General features: G+C 30.5%; 2 protein-coding genes and 1 long non-coding RNA gene across 3 annotated transcripts; 2 read left to right on the top strand and 1 right to left on the bottom strand.

The window, feature by feature from the left end:
• Positions 1 to 579: 579 nt before the first annotated feature.
• Positions 580 to 5,176, bottom strand: LOC114320779 (protein NRT1/ PTR FAMILY 8.3-like). The gene is made up of 4 exons (XM_082887914.1): positions 4,886 to 5,176; positions 4,425 to 4,530; positions 4,118 to 4,335; positions 580 to 736 (listed from the first exon to the last, which is right to left on the bottom strand). The coding sequence occupies exons 1-4, from the start codon at positions 4,925 to 4,927 to the stop codon at positions 719 to 721; spliced, it is 384 nt and encodes a 127-aa protein (XP_082744040.1). The 5' UTR covers positions 4,928 to 5,176; the 3' UTR covers positions 580 to 718.
• Positions 5,177 to 13,252: 8,076 nt separating this feature from the next.
• LOC114258710 (uncharacterized) lies at positions 13,253 to 16,811 on the top strand. The gene is made up of 2 exons (XM_028198693.2): positions 13,253 to 13,905; positions 16,453 to 16,811. The coding sequence occupies exons 1-2, from the start codon at positions 13,501 to 13,503 to the stop codon at positions 16,540 to 16,542; spliced, it is 495 nt and encodes a 164-aa protein (XP_028054494.2). The 5' UTR covers positions 13,253 to 13,500; the 3' UTR covers positions 16,543 to 16,811.
• Positions 15,913 to 16,211, top strand: LOC145798828 (uncharacterized). The gene is made up of 2 exons (XR_014340532.1): positions 15,913 to 16,036; positions 16,082 to 16,211. It is a non-coding gene; the product is annotated as an uncharacterized LOC145798828 (long non-coding RNA).
• Positions 16,812 to 17,262: the final 451 nt, after the last annotated feature.

Raw genomic sequence — 17,262 nt, 5'->3', positions numbered from 1 at the left:
ACCATGTTCCCAAAACTACTCTATGTTAGAGACCCTAAATGAATTATTCTACACAATATTTGATAATTGATTTGAGGGCCCTATTGGTGACTGGTTTCAAATTTTTTCCTTCTTTCTCAAAGAAACTCTTAGCAAAGATGTTAAAAATGTCAATAGTTAGATGAAAGCTATTAACGGAGAGAGAGAGGTAATTTTTAATTCTTTATTTTATACATATAATTTTTTTGGTACCACACGTGCTATGGAATTTAATTGCAATAACACTAAATACTTCACTCCAGCTTTATACTTCACAAATAAGAAGTTGAAATTGTTTCTACACAGTAAACTGGCAAAAATATTCATGAATTTCAAATAACAAACTTCAAAATTACAGTCCAAATAATAAATTTTATATTACAGTGTAGCATAAGCAAAGAATAGAATCTTAAAATCTTTGCTAAACTTCAAGTCCAAACAACAAATTTTAGAATTCAATCCATGTCAAAATGACACATGTATAGGAAACATTCAATAAAAGGATATTACTGAATTAGCATCATAACTGGTAACTTTTTCACTTTTTCAAATTTCAATACCTTCAAGAAAAGGTGAACGAATATTTTGGTACAAAAGAGTAATCATCTTATCCAACTAAAAAATATAATAATTAATCATCCGTTTAGAATGAGAGCCAACCAACTACACACATAAAGAGAAGCAACGTAACCCAACGTTTCTAATACGGATTAGCCACCTGCAACAAAATCACTTGCTTAAATTCACTTTAAAAAACCCATTAGCTATGAGAAATCGTATCAAAATACATATGAGAAATCAACAAAATGATTCTTTAAAAGCAACTTTAATTTGACAACAAAATGAACTCATTGCAGTAATAAAAATAATTTGAATAACAATAACAAATGCATGAATAGCTTAATATAATATTATTGAATCAGATGATTTTTTGGTTTCAATTTGAACAATACCAAAAAAACTCAACAAACCCATGTTTAAGAGTGATAATTGCATGTTTCACAATTTTTTGCGATGACATTGTCATAGCAATGGGACTAAAGGCTTGGTTGAATTTGGTTTGGTTTGGTTTGAACATTGTCATAGCAACAAATAATCTTCTTTCAATTTGTTTTGTAATTAATCCCTTTCTTTCAGCACAAAATTCATGTACTTCTCTGATAGCTCTGAGTATATCAGTGGTAAGCATAATTTTGACCCCATCATTGACCGAAACACACATGAAAAATAGCATTAAGCAAAGATTCTAAACATGAATGTAAGAGATAAGTTTACACAGGTTTTACATAGTGAAACCTATCAATAAAATGATAACCCTTGTATAGAAGTCTTCCTAGTTGAACTGGGGAGCAAATTTCAACAACAGCAAAAATATAAATTAGACAAACCTCTCTAAACATAGAACACACATTGATGAACTCGCCATTTTTTCAATTATCTAAGCTCTGTAAATAGATCAAATAATAAAAATAAAATTAAAAAGCCCTAAAAAACACAAACTATTCATTGCAAAATTCAAGAAAAAATCAAAAATTTGTGTCATCATTACTATAAAACACAATATTTGTAATATTTGAAAGACATGATGATGCCACAATTTTAAATTCCCAACAATGCATGAAGCAACACACGATAAATTGCATGATGACAAATTAATTGAGAAAAAAAAAAAATAGAGATGATATGAAATGCATAGCTTGTATTGGCCACAACAAATACTAAAAATAATTTGGAAGGAAAAAATGAATCTGAACAATAATCCCGCAAGCAAAATCAATTTTTTACTTTGATATATAGGACCAATCATCACTTCACAAATAAAATCAAATGTTTTACATAGAAACAAAATGAAGATGCCACCTAATTACAACTGTATCAAATCATTCTTCCATTTTCTAATTTCTTGTATTTTGTCTTCTACAAAATGAATTGCCTCCCTAAACATTTAGAGTTTTCAAGTTTCTTATATGGCTCAAGCCATCCCCAAACCCATCCAGAGAATAAAAAAAATTACCAAGATAAAATGTGGGAAAGTGAACCACAACATAGCTAAAACCAAAGCAAGTAAAACCAGTTAATAAAGATATGCAATCTTCTGACCGTACACCTAAACTGAGACTTGAAACAGCAAATGAGCTATACATAACCATAAAGAAAAGGACAATCAAAATACAACTAAATTATGTACAAAGCACAATCCCAAAGACAAAAACCCTCAACGAAATTCACAAAAAATTGCCATTATCATCACTTACAAAGAGGTTGTGTGTGTGTGTGTGTGTGTGTGTGTGTGCGCGCGCCTTATGGCATGGTCAATAATTTTTCGTCAAATTTATTGTCTCTCGCAGTAAAATCTATCAATTATGACCCACTTCAATTTAAAATATCAAATTTAGTAAATAATAATTTGAATCTGAATACATAAAGATATCCAGTTAAACTAACCTAGAACAATGAAACTCTCAACAACCAATTAGAGAATTCTAAGAAAATACAAAGACTTTTGCTAATGAGATTAATTAAAGCGTGAACAATATGATAATACAAATTCAAACCAATTAACTCATGAATTTAAAAATCAATTACCAAACCAAACCAAGCCTTAAGTCCCATCAATTAATTTAAAAAATTAACTCATGAATTCTATAATTTTGTTAAGAGCCTGTTTGTTGAAATAGAAAAATGAAATGTGGTTTAGATTTAACTAAAACAAAATATACAAATAAAAAAAAAAAAAAAAAAAACATAACAAAGAAAATCCATGAGCATCAAATCATCCATCTTGTTGTTCCCTTGGGTCAACATTCACTTATCCACATGCAGGAAAAATAAAAACTCTCCCACATACAGGTACAAATCTACTAGTCCATACCTAAATTGATGACCATGACAAATTTGGTAAAAAAATTGTTATTTTTTGATGACTTGTCAAATCTTGCAGTCCATGGCATAACTCAAATTACACCTAATCCTACATTCCTAAACATGTATCAATGTCAGCATTAAGGAAAGCATAACAATAGAAAGGATAACAAACTAAGTTAATATTAAATTAAACTGAGTGAATATTGTTGTGTCCTATACATGGCAAGATGATATATTGAGTGAATATTTATATACAAATTAAACAACATAGAAATTAAAGCTCTATTTCTTTCTCTAAAAAAAAGGCCTCGTCAATTATCCAAACTGCCATGTTATCCAAATTATATTTTACAACATCGGAGATGGGGAAAGTTTCTGTTTGAGAACATTAATTTATCCAGAAATTTAGTTCTAAGTTCTGTCCTTGTTTTTATATTAAGCATTTAAGAAATGAGGAAAAAAAAATACTATGACTGAGGGTTCTTCGAAAAAGAAAGTAGTGTAAAACATTGCCTCTAGATTCACATACTACTCATCTCCCGTTCCTTTACCTTGTTGGTGGTATTAATGAAATGTCCAGATTCTTTTTGTCTTATAGTTAAATCCCTAGTTTATGTGACATATATAGGTCTATTGTCCTTGCACCATGTTGTAAGATCCTAAATGCTAACACATTCTACTTAAAAATCCACTAACATAGTGACGCATGATTCAAGTAAGATCAGACTTAATGGTTCCAGCTCAATCATTAACTTACAATAAGAGGTAAATCTAGGAAATAGCTATGATTATAAATTTTTAATTGACATTTTTTCTTACTGAATTGGAAAAAAAATAAAAAATATATCAAACTCCTACAAACCAGTACCTTGAATAGAGATGGTCACAAGCAGTAAATTTCTGGAATACTAAAATATCCTAAATGGAAATGCCCCAAAATAACCTCATTACCACCCAATAATTAGTAAGTCACACACCTCTATAATAGAACCATGACCAATAGTACGAAGAGATTGTTCAACAAAATGCTGTAGGTAATACATAATTGGAAGCTAAAGATCATTCAAACTACAAACATGGTTTGAGCAGAAAACTATAAGATGATGCACTACATGTCCAATACAAAGAAGGTTCAAGCCAGTGTGAAAAAACTGAGGTTGTTCATCCATTATCATCCAATTATTCATGAAGGCACTAAGATTTGAGCACAATGACAACTTCATTTCATACTTACAATGAAATAAATTGTAGAGAAGGTAGCAATTGTCCAATATCTTCCCCAATATGCATCTGCCAAGATTGCTCCAATAAGGGGTGTTAGGTAGCAAGTGCTTGACCAAGTGGTAACATTTCTTGCAGCAGAGACATTTCCTTCGTGTAATTTTGTGGTGAGATAAGTGACAAGATTTGTAGCAATCCCATAATAAGCTAAGCGTTCACAGCATTCAGTACCTATTTTTTTATATTCAACGAAGTTTGAAGAAAAAAAATGGAATATCAAAAACATTAAGAATTGTAGACATTGTTGAAGTAGTAGCTACCAAGAATGAAGGGGCATGCTCTCCAATTCCCAGTGTTGCTCTTCAACACAGGTTCCCCCTTAATGTTCACTGAACCATCTCCTGTGTAAAGTCCACTGCTTTCATTCTGAAGACATAAAATGGGTAGTTAGGCAGAGAGCGGAAACCTTACTAAGTAAAAATATTGGTGTGTGAGTAAGTGGGTGGGTGGTTAGCAAGTTCTGGCACCAAAAAGTCTCCATATTTAGGTAGTTCCTCTGGCCTATTATTAAGCTTTTGACGACCTTTTAAGAGTTGACAGTAATAGTTGCAAAAAGAAAACTCTCAAGAATCATCTAAATCAATATGTAATGACAAAGTGAGGAAACACAAATCATTAATTTTTCAGTGAGAATAAGCCAATTTGATAGCTTATTAACATTTCTATTTTCCCCTTTGTTTAGATATTCTCAGAAGATAACAAATAAGATTGGTTTGCTCACTTTTAGATTCTTCCTTTTGCAGTGGTTCCATTCGGTCGTCATCAATATTGAAGGGTGTTTGAGGCTGCCACTGTTGACGAAGAGGGATGGCAGAGATAGAGAGGGAGGAAGAGAGAAGATGAAGAGAGTAATAGGGGGTTCAGGGTTGGGTCTCCGGCAAGGGTTGGTTCTCCGGCAAAGGAATGGGCTCCGATGGAGGTAGAGAGAGAGAGAGAGAGGTGTGTGTTCAAAATTTGAAAATTGAAAGAGAGAGATTTTGAGCAGAGAAAAGTACGTATGAGAGAGAGATTTTCAACCACATTAGATCTTGAGCGGAGGTGAGAGACATTTTGGACCATTAGAGGTTGATGGTAATTGATCTCAATCATTGAAATGTCCAAATAGGACAAATGAGAGTAAGACATTTTCAACCATTGGATTGAAACAATCTAATGATCCAAATTTTGACAAATATATATTTTCAGCTCTTAAATTCAAACTCACCCTTTCATTATTATATAGATATATTTAAGTAGATTTTATACTTATTTAACACACATTTGAACATCTTTATTGTTGTACTTATTCTTTAAATTAACAAATAAATAAAACATAAATTTGAGTAGTATCATTTTTATCAATACACATCCACTGTGGTGCAACTTTTTTAAGCACCTGTTTTCGGTCAACTTGTAATAGAAAATTTTCAAAAAAGGTTTTGGCAACTTAAGATTATTTATTTATTTATTTGAGAAATTATATATTATATACAATACAATGTAAATTCTAACCTATAGGATGGGATCACTTGCAGTGGCGGAGCCAGAAAATCAAATTAGAAGGGACACTTATTAATTATATTATTAAAAAAATTTACAAAAGTATTTAACGCAAGTTTTTACAATTGATTTCGAGAAACATAAAAAAAAAAAAATTATTTATAACTAGTGTATCATGGATAATATAAAAAAATATGGATATATGTCTTAAAATAAATTATTTAATGATAAAAAAAAATTTATACAAAATTTGATTAAAAATTCAATATAATGTTAATACCGCGTCATCATTAGTATGTGATATCACCAACTAATAGTAAATAAACACATAGAGAGTGAACCTCACATGTCAGATATAACTAACAATCCAATAAATTTTATATCTTTATAGTGAGATTAGTTATACTTACATGCCAATAATAATGACATTATCGTTACATTCAAAAAATTTTATAAATTTTTCATGGATGATATGGTTTATAATAGTCTTTTCATTTTCATTCACAACAACCATTATTGTTCTCATAATTTTTAAAATATCATTAACATTTCATTCTAATAATATTTTTGTAATTTTTTTTATTTAAAATATTTTCTTTATATTTGCAACAAAACAACAACAACAACAACGCCCAATTAGTACACATTAATGTGTGCTTGATAGGAGAAAAATTAAGTACACACCTAACCTTTTACATAATATACATAATGGTGGTCCCTTGAACCTACAATCATAAAATTATTAGGACAAATCTTAACCATTAAATCAATCACCACCCTCCTTTTCTATATTTGCAAAAAAAGAAAAAAAAATCCCAAAATTTAGGGGCACGTGACCCCACGTCCCTTGCTGCCTCCGCCAATGATCCCTTGGGCCGCCCTGTATGGCCCATATTTTCATGATGAATGTAACAAAATTCTAATTCAAAAGCAGATGGGGTTGGTAAGTTGAGAAAATAAATGCAAACATTATTGAAATTAAAAGCTTATACAGCCATCACAGCTTTGCCTATGCTGTGATCCAGTGGACTGACGGCACTGCATGCTGAGCAAACAGCATCTTATCCAATGCGTGATCATTTGTTATGTATAATAATAAAATAAATTATTTACACGAAACTCTCTTAAATTATTGATAAATATTATTTTGATCTTCTAGATTATATAAACGTAAACTATTGATAAATATAAATTTATCTTTTAAACTATAAAAGCTTAGAAATAAATTTATTAAAATCCTCGTTTGTCATCTCCTAAATAAGTTCATCTTTTTATATTTTTTGAGTTATATCAATCAACATTTTTCCTTTACTTTTCGACATATTTTTTTTTTATAAAAAGTCAAAAGTACATTTATTTATAACATTCCAAATCACCCAATTTGGCCTCTTCCGTTAGTTGGTTCAATTTGTATATTTTTATAGTTTTGAGAGTGAATTTTTATGTTTTTATAATTTAAAATACAAAGTGATAATTCTCAATAATTTAAAAAATTTATTTATATGTTTTTATAATTTAGAGATCAAAATAATATTTTTTAATAGTTTAAAGAATCTGTATCTATATAAATGATTATCCTAACAAAGTTTTGCGTACAGAATAATAATTCATATAATAAATTAATAACATATGTGTTAAATGAATTAATTAACAGGTTGGTAGGATAGAGGCAAAGCATCCCACGGCACGGTGTTCTTTTCTTTGTCCGTGCTTATCTCCCTCCTCTTATCCTTTTGTTTTGGTTTAATTATTATTGTGTTTGGTTTAATTAATCAAATAATAACAAATGCAAACAAGTGACATTTTTTATTATTTAATATTAAAATTTATGTAAAAAATATTATAAAAATTATAAAAAAAAAATATTCTAAGATCAATAAAAAATATCTCTTATTTTTTTTACATATATATAATCCTTTTCTTGTACTCTAGAAATATTTTAGCAAGGCACCGATAAGTATAAGATTTCAACTTCAACAATGAATTTTTTTTTTTTCTTTTAGTGTGCGTGGTTAATTTTTTTTTTTTTTTCCCCTTTTTCTTCATCATGTTAGAGAATAGAAAATATTTTATTTTTTTGGAAACCAAATTAAGCTACTCAGGTTTACTGTTTTGGCTCGATTCTCTTACTTTTTATTTCTCAAATCTCAAATCTCAAATTTACAAGTATAATTTTTTCACATAGTCGACAAGACACGCAATCAAAAAAATATTTTTTCATTAATAAATAGTCTTCTCACCACATTTTAAATGGATCCTATTTATTTATTAACTTGACACATTAAATTAGGTTCAAAATATATCAATTAATGTGTTTTTGTTAACACAACCATGTCTAAACAGAATATAATTTTCGAAAATTCACCTAATCAGGATTTTTCATATATTCTATATGAGTGGATATGAATGGACACGTGGGGTGGATATGAATGGACACGTGGGGAGGAACAGCTGGACGGTTGGCCCAAACCTCTATTATTACCCGCCAACTCCCATTACATTACCAAGAAATAACGAATTGGCAACCGTTGTAACCCAAAAAAAAACAAAAAAAAAAACAAAAACCCATAATGCCATAAAGATTTTAGCACAGATATATGAACATAGACAGATAGAGAAATGATATGCATATATTGATATTGTTTCTATGGTAGGAAGAGATGGAAGAAGAAGAAGAAGAAGATGGAAGGCCTAATGGCGGAACCGGAGAAGGGAGTCGCCCCCGTGATGGAGGAGGAGGAAGAGACCTTATTTATACACTGGCGGTTTTTGATTTAGAAGTGTATAAATTTATGCTTATTTATACTGGAGACTGGAAGTATACTTTGATTTAAACCACAATAACATGCCAGAACCTATTATTCTTTAGTAGAGGTAGCGCACATATCACATAAGAATTGATTAAAACCACAAATGCAAATGCATGAAATATGGATGCAAAGCATGGATATATATGATGCTTATGCACAAATAAGGAAAGTAAGTAAAAGAATAGGATAGAAAGAAGCGGGGTGGAGAATTATTACAACACTTGAAAGAATAATTACAAACCAAATTAGAGAAGGAGGAGGAAAATATTATAACAAAATAAAAACCTCACAAAACACTCAAATAAAAAAAAAAACAAAATAGAAGTTTCATGCGCCTTGGAAACCACCGTAAATTGGTCAATATCAGAAGATTATGCCGTTTTATCAAAAAGAAGTTAACCGTCTGGCCTAGGCCTAGCAAAACATGTTTTGTTGCAACACTGAGAAAAGAACAAACAAAAAATATGTAGACGACTCAACTAACCACTTCCGGTTAGCTTACAACAAAATTAATATACAACTTAAAACAATAAAATGACTATAAGATTGAAAGTGCAAGAAAATGAAAGAATTGAAAACTAACCGCTTCCAGTTAGATTACAACAAAACAATATGAAACAAGAGCAAAAAAATAAATATGAGCTAAACTAACTACTTGGATTATAACAAAACACTATGAAATAAAAATTAAGAAAATAAATATGAGCTAAACTAACCAGTTGGATTACAACAAAACGCTTTAAAATATGAAGTAAGAAAATAAATATGAACTAAACTAACCACTTCCAATTAGATTATAACAAAATACTATGAAATCGAAAGTAAGAAAATAATTATGAAATAGAAAATATAAGAAAATGAAAGACTTGAAATTCACCTTCCAGAGAAAGATTGAACTTCTCGATTTCCAAATTTCATCTTTATCACTCTCAATGTTGTGAATTTTGGTCTCAATCCTCAATTCAAGAGTTTGGAATTTGAGCTTAGAATAATGTTTTGTACAAGTGTTTGATCACTGTTTAATCTTCTTCAACTTAGCAAGACTACTCTCACTTTGGTCAAAGCTTTAGGACTTGGTTCTTGAGTGGTGTTTGAAAGGAAATATGAGATGTATAGAGGCTTTATAACTTCACTAATTTGGAAAGACAACTCTCTTGCTTTTTTGGCCTCTTTTTCTCTCTCAAATTCTAACTCAAATTTAGTATTCTCTCTACACTTCTCTTCTAATTCATCTCCTCAAACTCAAGATTATAGTTCTCATTATATAGGCAATGCTAGTGGAGCAATGGTGGAAGACAAAGTGGATCATTTAGAGAAGATAATGGAGCTAATTGGGCACTAAAATGGAGCATTATCCTCGTTGGCTCAAGCACTAGTCAATGGAGGATGAGTAAGCATGCATTTGGTGCAAAAATAGGTAAGAAATAGCATCACAAAGTGGCTCCGCACAGTAAAAAAAACTCGCCCAATGTACATAGGTCCCGACCGCAGTAAGGCAAGTTACACCCGCGATCACATTGGTCGTGCCCGCAATGGTGCTACTGGTTGACTGGCTAGGGTGGATTTTGTCCCTTTTTGCTCCGGTTCGGTTTTGTTTCGCTCCGATTTGGTCCCATTTCCCTCCGGGTGTCCCACGGGGCTTAAACACTTGACCGATATAGGCTTAGGGTTAGAAATAAAGCTCAAATTCCAAGCTCTCTTACTGATTATTTTGTGAGAAACACATTCTGATTGTCATCATCGAGTCATTAAAAGAAAGCGCCTAAGTCTTAGGGCTGGTCAAAATTGGGTGTCTACAATATTATGTGAATTTTTTTTTCCTGTGACTAATTTTTACTATTTTTATAACTATTTATAAAATTAAAATATGTTGTGTGATTAATTTTTTTTAAACTAATTTTTGCAACTATTTTTAAGTTTGAAACGTAAACTGTTTGGTTGAATTTTTAAATTTTGTCTTTTATTTTCTTTAAAAAAAAATTAAAAGTAGCCTGATAAAAAAAACATATCGTTTTCATTTTCATATGATTCTATTTTTGTTTTTAATGAAAATAATATTTGTACGTTTGAATATTATTTTTATATTAATTATATAATTTGAGTTAATATTTTTATTAGTCTCTACGTATTTTCTTCGTAGATAAAATAATATTTTTTATTTAAAAATTAATTTTTAAAAAATAATAAATATTAGAAATATTTTTGTAATATCTTTTTCATTTATAAATAACTCAGATGTATATATATTTTTTAAAGTACTTTGTAAGGTGCAAGTCCATTATGTGTGGGGGTACATGTTCATTATGTGTAGCTACAAATTTAGTATGTGTGGTGTCCAAGTTAAACCTATGTAGTGGTGCAAGTCTAGTCTGTGTTAGCATGCAAGTCGAATTTATGTGAGGGTGCAAGTTTAGTCTATGTGGTGTGCAAGTCAAATCTTTGTAGTTGTGCAAGTCTAGTCTATGTTGGCGTGCAAGTCAAATCTATATGGGAGTGCAAGTTTAGTCTGTGTAGGGTGCAATTAAATCTATGAAGGGTGCAAGTTGAATTTGTGTAAGGGTGCAAATCTAATCTGTGTGGGACGCATGTTTAGGCCTCGTTTGGGAACAGACTTTTTTAGTAACTTTTTGACTAAAATATGATATTAAAAAAACAAGTATGTTTGGGATGAGTTTTTGATTTTTTTATGAAAAGATGTGCAATAAGTAGAGAGAAAAATGAAATCTTTGACTTTTTGGTATAAGTTGTTGGCTTTTTGGTTTTTTTAGTGACTTTTTGACTAAAATCACCACTTGTCAAACGAGGGCTTAGTCTATGTAAGGATGCATATTCAGTATGTATAGGGTGTGCAAGTCAAATCTGTGTAGTAGTGCAAGTCTAGTTTGTGTTGGCGTGTATGTTGAATCTGTGTGGAGGTGAAAGTTTAGTCAGTGTGGAGTGCAAGTTTAATTTGTGAGGGGTGCAAGTTGAATCTGTGTAGGGATGCAAGTCTAATCTATGTAAGACACAAGTTTAATCTATGTAGGGTGTGGGGTGCAAGTCTAATATGTGTAGGAATACAAGTCTAGTCTATGTGAAGTGTAAGTTTAGTTTGTGTGTGTGCAAGTCCTACTTTGTGTGTGGGATCAAACATGACCACTATTTTTTTATTATATTATTATTTTGGTTTGAGTTATTCCTTGCGTGGTTTGAATTAATAGATTTTTATTTACATTTGTATTACTCTAAACGTTTTCTCCTACCAATATATATATATATATATATACACTAATTAGAAAAGTAATTTATTATTTATATTAACTTAAATCATACAAATTATTTTAATTCTATAAATTTTTATATATTTTAGATTATTAATTTAAATTTTTATTAAATATGTGAAATATTAGTTGCATTTTAAAATTTTAAATATATTTTTAGAACAATATCAATTTTATAAAAATAGAATTTGTATATTAAATATTAAATATATTTTAACAAAATAAAATAAATTTAAAAATATAAAGATAATTTTTTTTTATTTTTGTTTTTTTTATTAAAAGAATGAGGTGAGTGTATGTGTGCTGGGATAGAACTAGGAGAACAATATAAAGGGTTATGACCCCACTATCTCTGTGAAAATTTTATTTTCCGTAGTACTTCTAAATATATATATATATATATATGTATGTATTAGTTTAAAAATAAAATAGCATCTTAGTATAAAAGATATATACTTCATTCTTTTCTTATCTTTTATTCTCTGTTATTTTTCTAGAAAAAAATTTATTCATTCTATTAGAGATTGTTTATATAATATTTAAATTTTTTTATGTGTATATATATAATTTATATATCATATTGTACATATATGTGTATTTGTCTATGCGCTAAAAAAATATTATTTATCTTTTAACCCTTGTAGTAATAAAATCCTAATTTCATCTTTGTATGAGAGAGGTAAAATTCGTTTAGTTTAATTTTATAATTATGATTTAAGTGTGAAATTGTGGTTTTAAGTGTGGAGTTGTGAGTTCAATTTTAAAAAAATAAAAATTTATTTGGTTATGAGTTTTGAAAATATTTTTTGAGTTTTTGAATTTTGAATTTTGAAAAGAATTTTGAGTTTTGAAAAGAGTTTTAAGTTGTATTTTAAGTATAAAGTTTTTGAATTTTGAGTTGTATTTTTGAAATTTTTCGGATTTATTTCTTTTAAATATTAAAAAACGTATAAGAAAAATTTATTTTTCATTTTAAATATTTATTTCATTTTTGTAAATATTTTAAATTCAAAACACAACTCCACACTCAAATCATAAGCAAACACATAACTCCAAACTCAATTCAAAAACTATTTTTAAAACTCATAACCAAACACATAATTCAAAACTCAAAACTCAATTCAAAAACTTTTTAATCAAAATATTTTTTGTTTTTTTTTTTAAGTATTGACCAAATAATTTGTTATGGTTTAGATATATATGGCCATCCAAATTTTTTTGAAATTAAAAAAAAATTAAATATTTAAAAAATATTTTAAAAAATAAAATCATGATTTTAAAACATAAAATAAAAAAATATTTTTTAAAATTTTTCTTTAAATAATATTTTAAAAATAGTTTGGTTATGAGTTTTGAAAAGAATTTTGAATTAAATTTTGAATTGTGTGTTTGGTTACACATTTGGAAAAGAATTTTGAATTTTTTTTTATTAGAATTACAATTCCAAAAATAAATCAAATTCAACCGAAATCATTACAAAAAATTGATAAAATATTTAATAATTTATTTAAAATTCCTATTATAACTGTTTATCGAGATGTAGTCAGCATTAAGTTGTGAGAGGCGCCTAACTGTTATTGTTTTGTATTCTCCCAACCCTGCAACGGCTATATTCACCACCGCCCCCACCCAACGGTACATTTCTCTCACAAAATTGCAACGGAGACAAATGTTGCTCTTACATCTTTTTATCCTCCTCTCTCCTCATTGCGATTAAGCTCACATCCGCTTTCTGCCTATCGCTCTCTGAAAAGTTTTTGGTCACAGTTTCTGTCTCTCTCTCTCGAATGGAGAGTGGGAGTGCACCAGCAACAGCTAAAGTTCAGCATTTAACGAAGGCTTCATCAGATAAACTGCTAAGGAAATTTGCAGAAGTGGGTTCGGGATCCAAAGACAAGGCCACCGCGAAGAAAGAGCTTTCGCAGTTGGCAAAACGACGCCGCCACCACCGGAAAAAAAGCACCAGAGAAAATGACTTCGGTGATGATGAGCAGTACTGTGAGAACCCCTCCTCCTCCTCCTCCTTAAGCCGCCGGGCCAGTTTGGTTGAGAGGAAGTCGCTTCTTCCTGCTGTGGCCTCATCCACTCAGATGTCGTCTGCGCTGATTCGGCGGCTGGGGATTGGGATTGGGAGGTCACGGCTCAGGTCCAGGGATTTCAAGAACTTGTCCATTTTCGCCACAATTGACAAGGTTAGTAATTCTACATACATAATATCTCCTTTTTACGTGCTGTATATTTACATATATACATATTAATTGTGCCAAATTTGCTTGTTTGAATTGTCAACTTATATCTGTGGAATTTGATTCTCTTGTTACTACAGCGTTGCATATTCCATTTTTGTGTTCAATTTGGCTTCTAAATCAGACTATTTAATCTTGGATTAGAAAACTCAGGCTGTCATTGATTTAGTAGTACTAGAGGGCCAACATCAATCATTTTATTCTCCTATGTGTTGGAGGGCTAACAACAATTTGAATCAAATGGAAATTGATTGGATGGGATTTTGGTGTGCTGAGAAGTTGATGTACAAATGCCTAGGAGGACTAGCTCCAACCTTCAAAATCACAATTGAAGAAATAATACCTATTGGGAGCAAATATCAATAATTTTATTCCTCCTTTGTGTCTGCTTAGCAAAATCATAGAAGAAATAATAATACATATTGGTAGCAACTAGAATGGAAAGAACCCTCCTTGTGTGACTTGACTGCTTAGCAAAATCATAGAAGAAAAAATACATATGAAAGCAAGTCAAATCCAAACAAAGTATAAAGAAAAATCTTAGCCACAACATATCCAATTTTTTATAGGAAAACTTTTGACTTGAAGGATAACTAAGGGACAAACTTGAAAGAAAAAATCTTCCATTGTCTGAAAATTGTGAGTTTTCGATCAACTTTGTTTCCATCTATTAAAAAATTGAGATCTCAGGTGGAAGCAGACACCCAATCTCTAGGGATTTTCATGGCTCGAGCAGTGGCCAACGATTTTGCAAATTCTAAGGTGGTTTTAACTTGGATTTTGGATGGGATTGGTCTTCAAGTCATCTCATTTATAAATACTCGTTCCATCCCCAACTATTTGTTAATTTTCAGCATTCATGCCTTTTAGTAGGGTCAATAAATAATGTATTTTTTTCCCTACAAATTAAAAGAAAGAATAAATAAAAAAACATAGGTGATTTTTTTGGAATGTTTGGAATAGTTAAAATGGGCCAGCAATTTCATATGCACCAAAATAAATTTGTCAAATAAGAGAAGCATACATATTCGCTTGCACTATCAATTGATTAATATGCGTTTTACATCACTTTAATACATTTCAAGTTTATTTTGGTGATTTCCTAGTCAATGGTGGATTGCGTTTAATTTGCGATGAATTCACAGAGTATCATGGATGCTTGATACTCAACAAACATCACCGATTTCCAGTGGTATAAGAAACACGCTAACAAGTTTTAGGATTCAACACTTAAGGCACATGAACTGGGTTGGGGTTGGGTTGTTTCTATTTTTTTTTTCCCCCTTACTAATGGTGAATTGGTTAGCTACGGGGTCCTGTGGTTTTTGTCCGTTTTGATTTTCAATAGGAAGAAGAAGGGAAAGAAAAGAAAAAAAAAAAACGGGAATCCTTTTGTGTGTCTAATTAATTATTATATTGATTGCAAAATTGATTGGCATAAAGCAAATTCGTACTAGTTTAATTGAATAAAATGAGCAATTCATAATCTCTGTCATGTTATGTTATCAATCCTAAGCAAATTCTTTTCCATTTTGAGGTCTAAATCTCCTCTAGACCTTATTCAAGTGCCAAACAACATTTTAAGTGTGAAGCAATTAGCACTTTATCTGAATCACTAGATCTTTAGCATTGTCAAATTAATTTTTTATTTGAAATGTTACTGCAATAGTCGGTTGACCAAAAGATGTGAAATAAAACCCTGTCTATAGATGAGGGCTTATTAGAGTCATATTTTAAGCCTGGCTAAGAAAGATTTATACAAGTCAACTAAAATTTGGGATATACGTAGATCATGGGATATACGTAGATTTTGTTCCCTAGGAATGGCACTGTATAGTTACCAAAAAGCATGATATTTTGCATTTCAACTGCAGGAAACTTTCACCAGAGTAAATGTTCCCATAGAGTGGCTGCTATGATTTTTTCCATGGTGAAGCATGGCTGGTATTAAGGGTGATACATGTTAGATTAGCACAAGACTTTAATAATAAAGACTTCCTTTAGGAAAAACTGAACCTAGGTGTTGGTCAGCATGCAAACGGAAGGCTGTATACACTCACAAGACTTTAATCCTAAAGTATCAAAATTGATAAGACCTAAAGCACATATCTAGTACATCAAGTGTTTTGGGAAGGGTGAGATTAGAAATCACAGAGAAAATTCATTTTACTTTTTTGGTTAGGTAAAATTCATTTTGTTTATAGTTAAAAGAGATTGAAATTTTGAAAGTACACGTTTTCTTTTGATTTGTATCATTATCGTTGTCATGATGATTGCACCAGCATGTGATTGTCATTACATTAGATAGCAGGATTGGCTGTGGTACGCCATCACTACCGCCACTCCATCACCATCATGATTTCATCAACTGTAGCAGCTCAATGTCAACTTAATGTTTAACTGTGAACTGCCTCTATTTATTTCTTCATTTTATTGATTACTATTATTATTTTTTTATTTTATTTTATTTTTTGATTTTTTCTTTTCATGTAGACATGGCGTAAAACAGTTGACAGGGCTTCAAAGGTCTTCTTGGAGATGCATTACAACCAGCACAAGCGCTTGATAAATGATATTGCTTAGACCATGCTATTTCACATTGTGGAAATTTTTATCTGACCTGGGGTGTTGGGAAGGAAAGTTTGGCCCTTGTGCACTACTAGCGTCTAACTTATATTTACTTATTCTTGTATATGTATTTTATCACCACAGCAAAATAATTGTTGAATTTTGTGTCATACAAATTAAGTTTTGCCCTCAAAGTTGTCTTTTATGGACCTGTGTGATTTAAATTGGTCATCCAATTTTCCCATTATAATTTATAAAATCCAGTAAACATTTTGCTATGGAAATTTTTATCTGACCTGGCGTGTGGTGGAAGGAAAGCTTGGTCCTTGTGCGCTTCTAGCATCCAACTTTTATTTACTATTCTTGTATAGGTATTTTTATCACCACAACGAAATAATTGTTGTATTTTGTGTCATATAAATTAAGTTCTGCCCTCAAAATTGTTTTTTATGGAGCTGTGTGTGACTTTAATTTGATTGTCCACTTTTCCCATTCTGAATTATAAAATCCAGTAAACATTTTGTTGTTGGTAAGCAATATTGATCTTGTGACAACCCTGTTAATCATTGGTTTTGAATGTTATTTAAGTGCTTTGTGTGAATTTGAATGCTTATTATGTGTTTAATATGATTTTTAGGTTCATATCTGTTAACCGTAGGAATATCTTTTGTGATTTCTATTATAATTTGAAATTGAAGGCCTTAATGACGTCAGAAGTTTGATTAAAATTTAATT

Source organism: Camellia sinensis, chromosome 9, assembly GCF_055761805.1.
Source record: "Camellia sinensis isolate YWXY chromosome 9, ASM5576180v1, whole genome shotgun sequence".
NCBI lineage: Eukaryota > Viridiplantae > Streptophyta > Magnoliopsida > Ericales > Theaceae > Camellia > Camellia sinensis.
This window is presented reverse-complemented; position numbering and strand designations above follow the sequence as displayed.

Coding starts and splice junctions, on each gene's coding strand:
- LOC114258710 (XM_028198693.2), top strand. CDS start 13,501: ATGGAGAGTGGGAGTGCACCAGCAACAGCTAAAGTTCAGCATTTAACG. Junction 13,906..16,452: donor TTTTCGCCACAATTGACAAG/GTTAGTAATTCT, acceptor CTTTTCATGTAG/ACATGGCGTAAAACAGTTGA.
- LOC114320779 (XM_082887914.1), bottom strand. CDS start 4,927: ATGACGACCGAATGGAACCACTGCAAAAGGAAGAATCTAAAA. Junction 4,531..4,885: donor GCAAAAGGAAGAATCTAAAA/GTGAGCAAACCA, acceptor TTATGTCTTCAG/AATGAAAGCAGTGGACTTTA. Junction 4,336..4,424: donor AGCATGCCCCTTCATTCTTG/GTAGCTACTACT, acceptor ATAAAAAAATAG/GTACTGAATGCTGTGAACGC.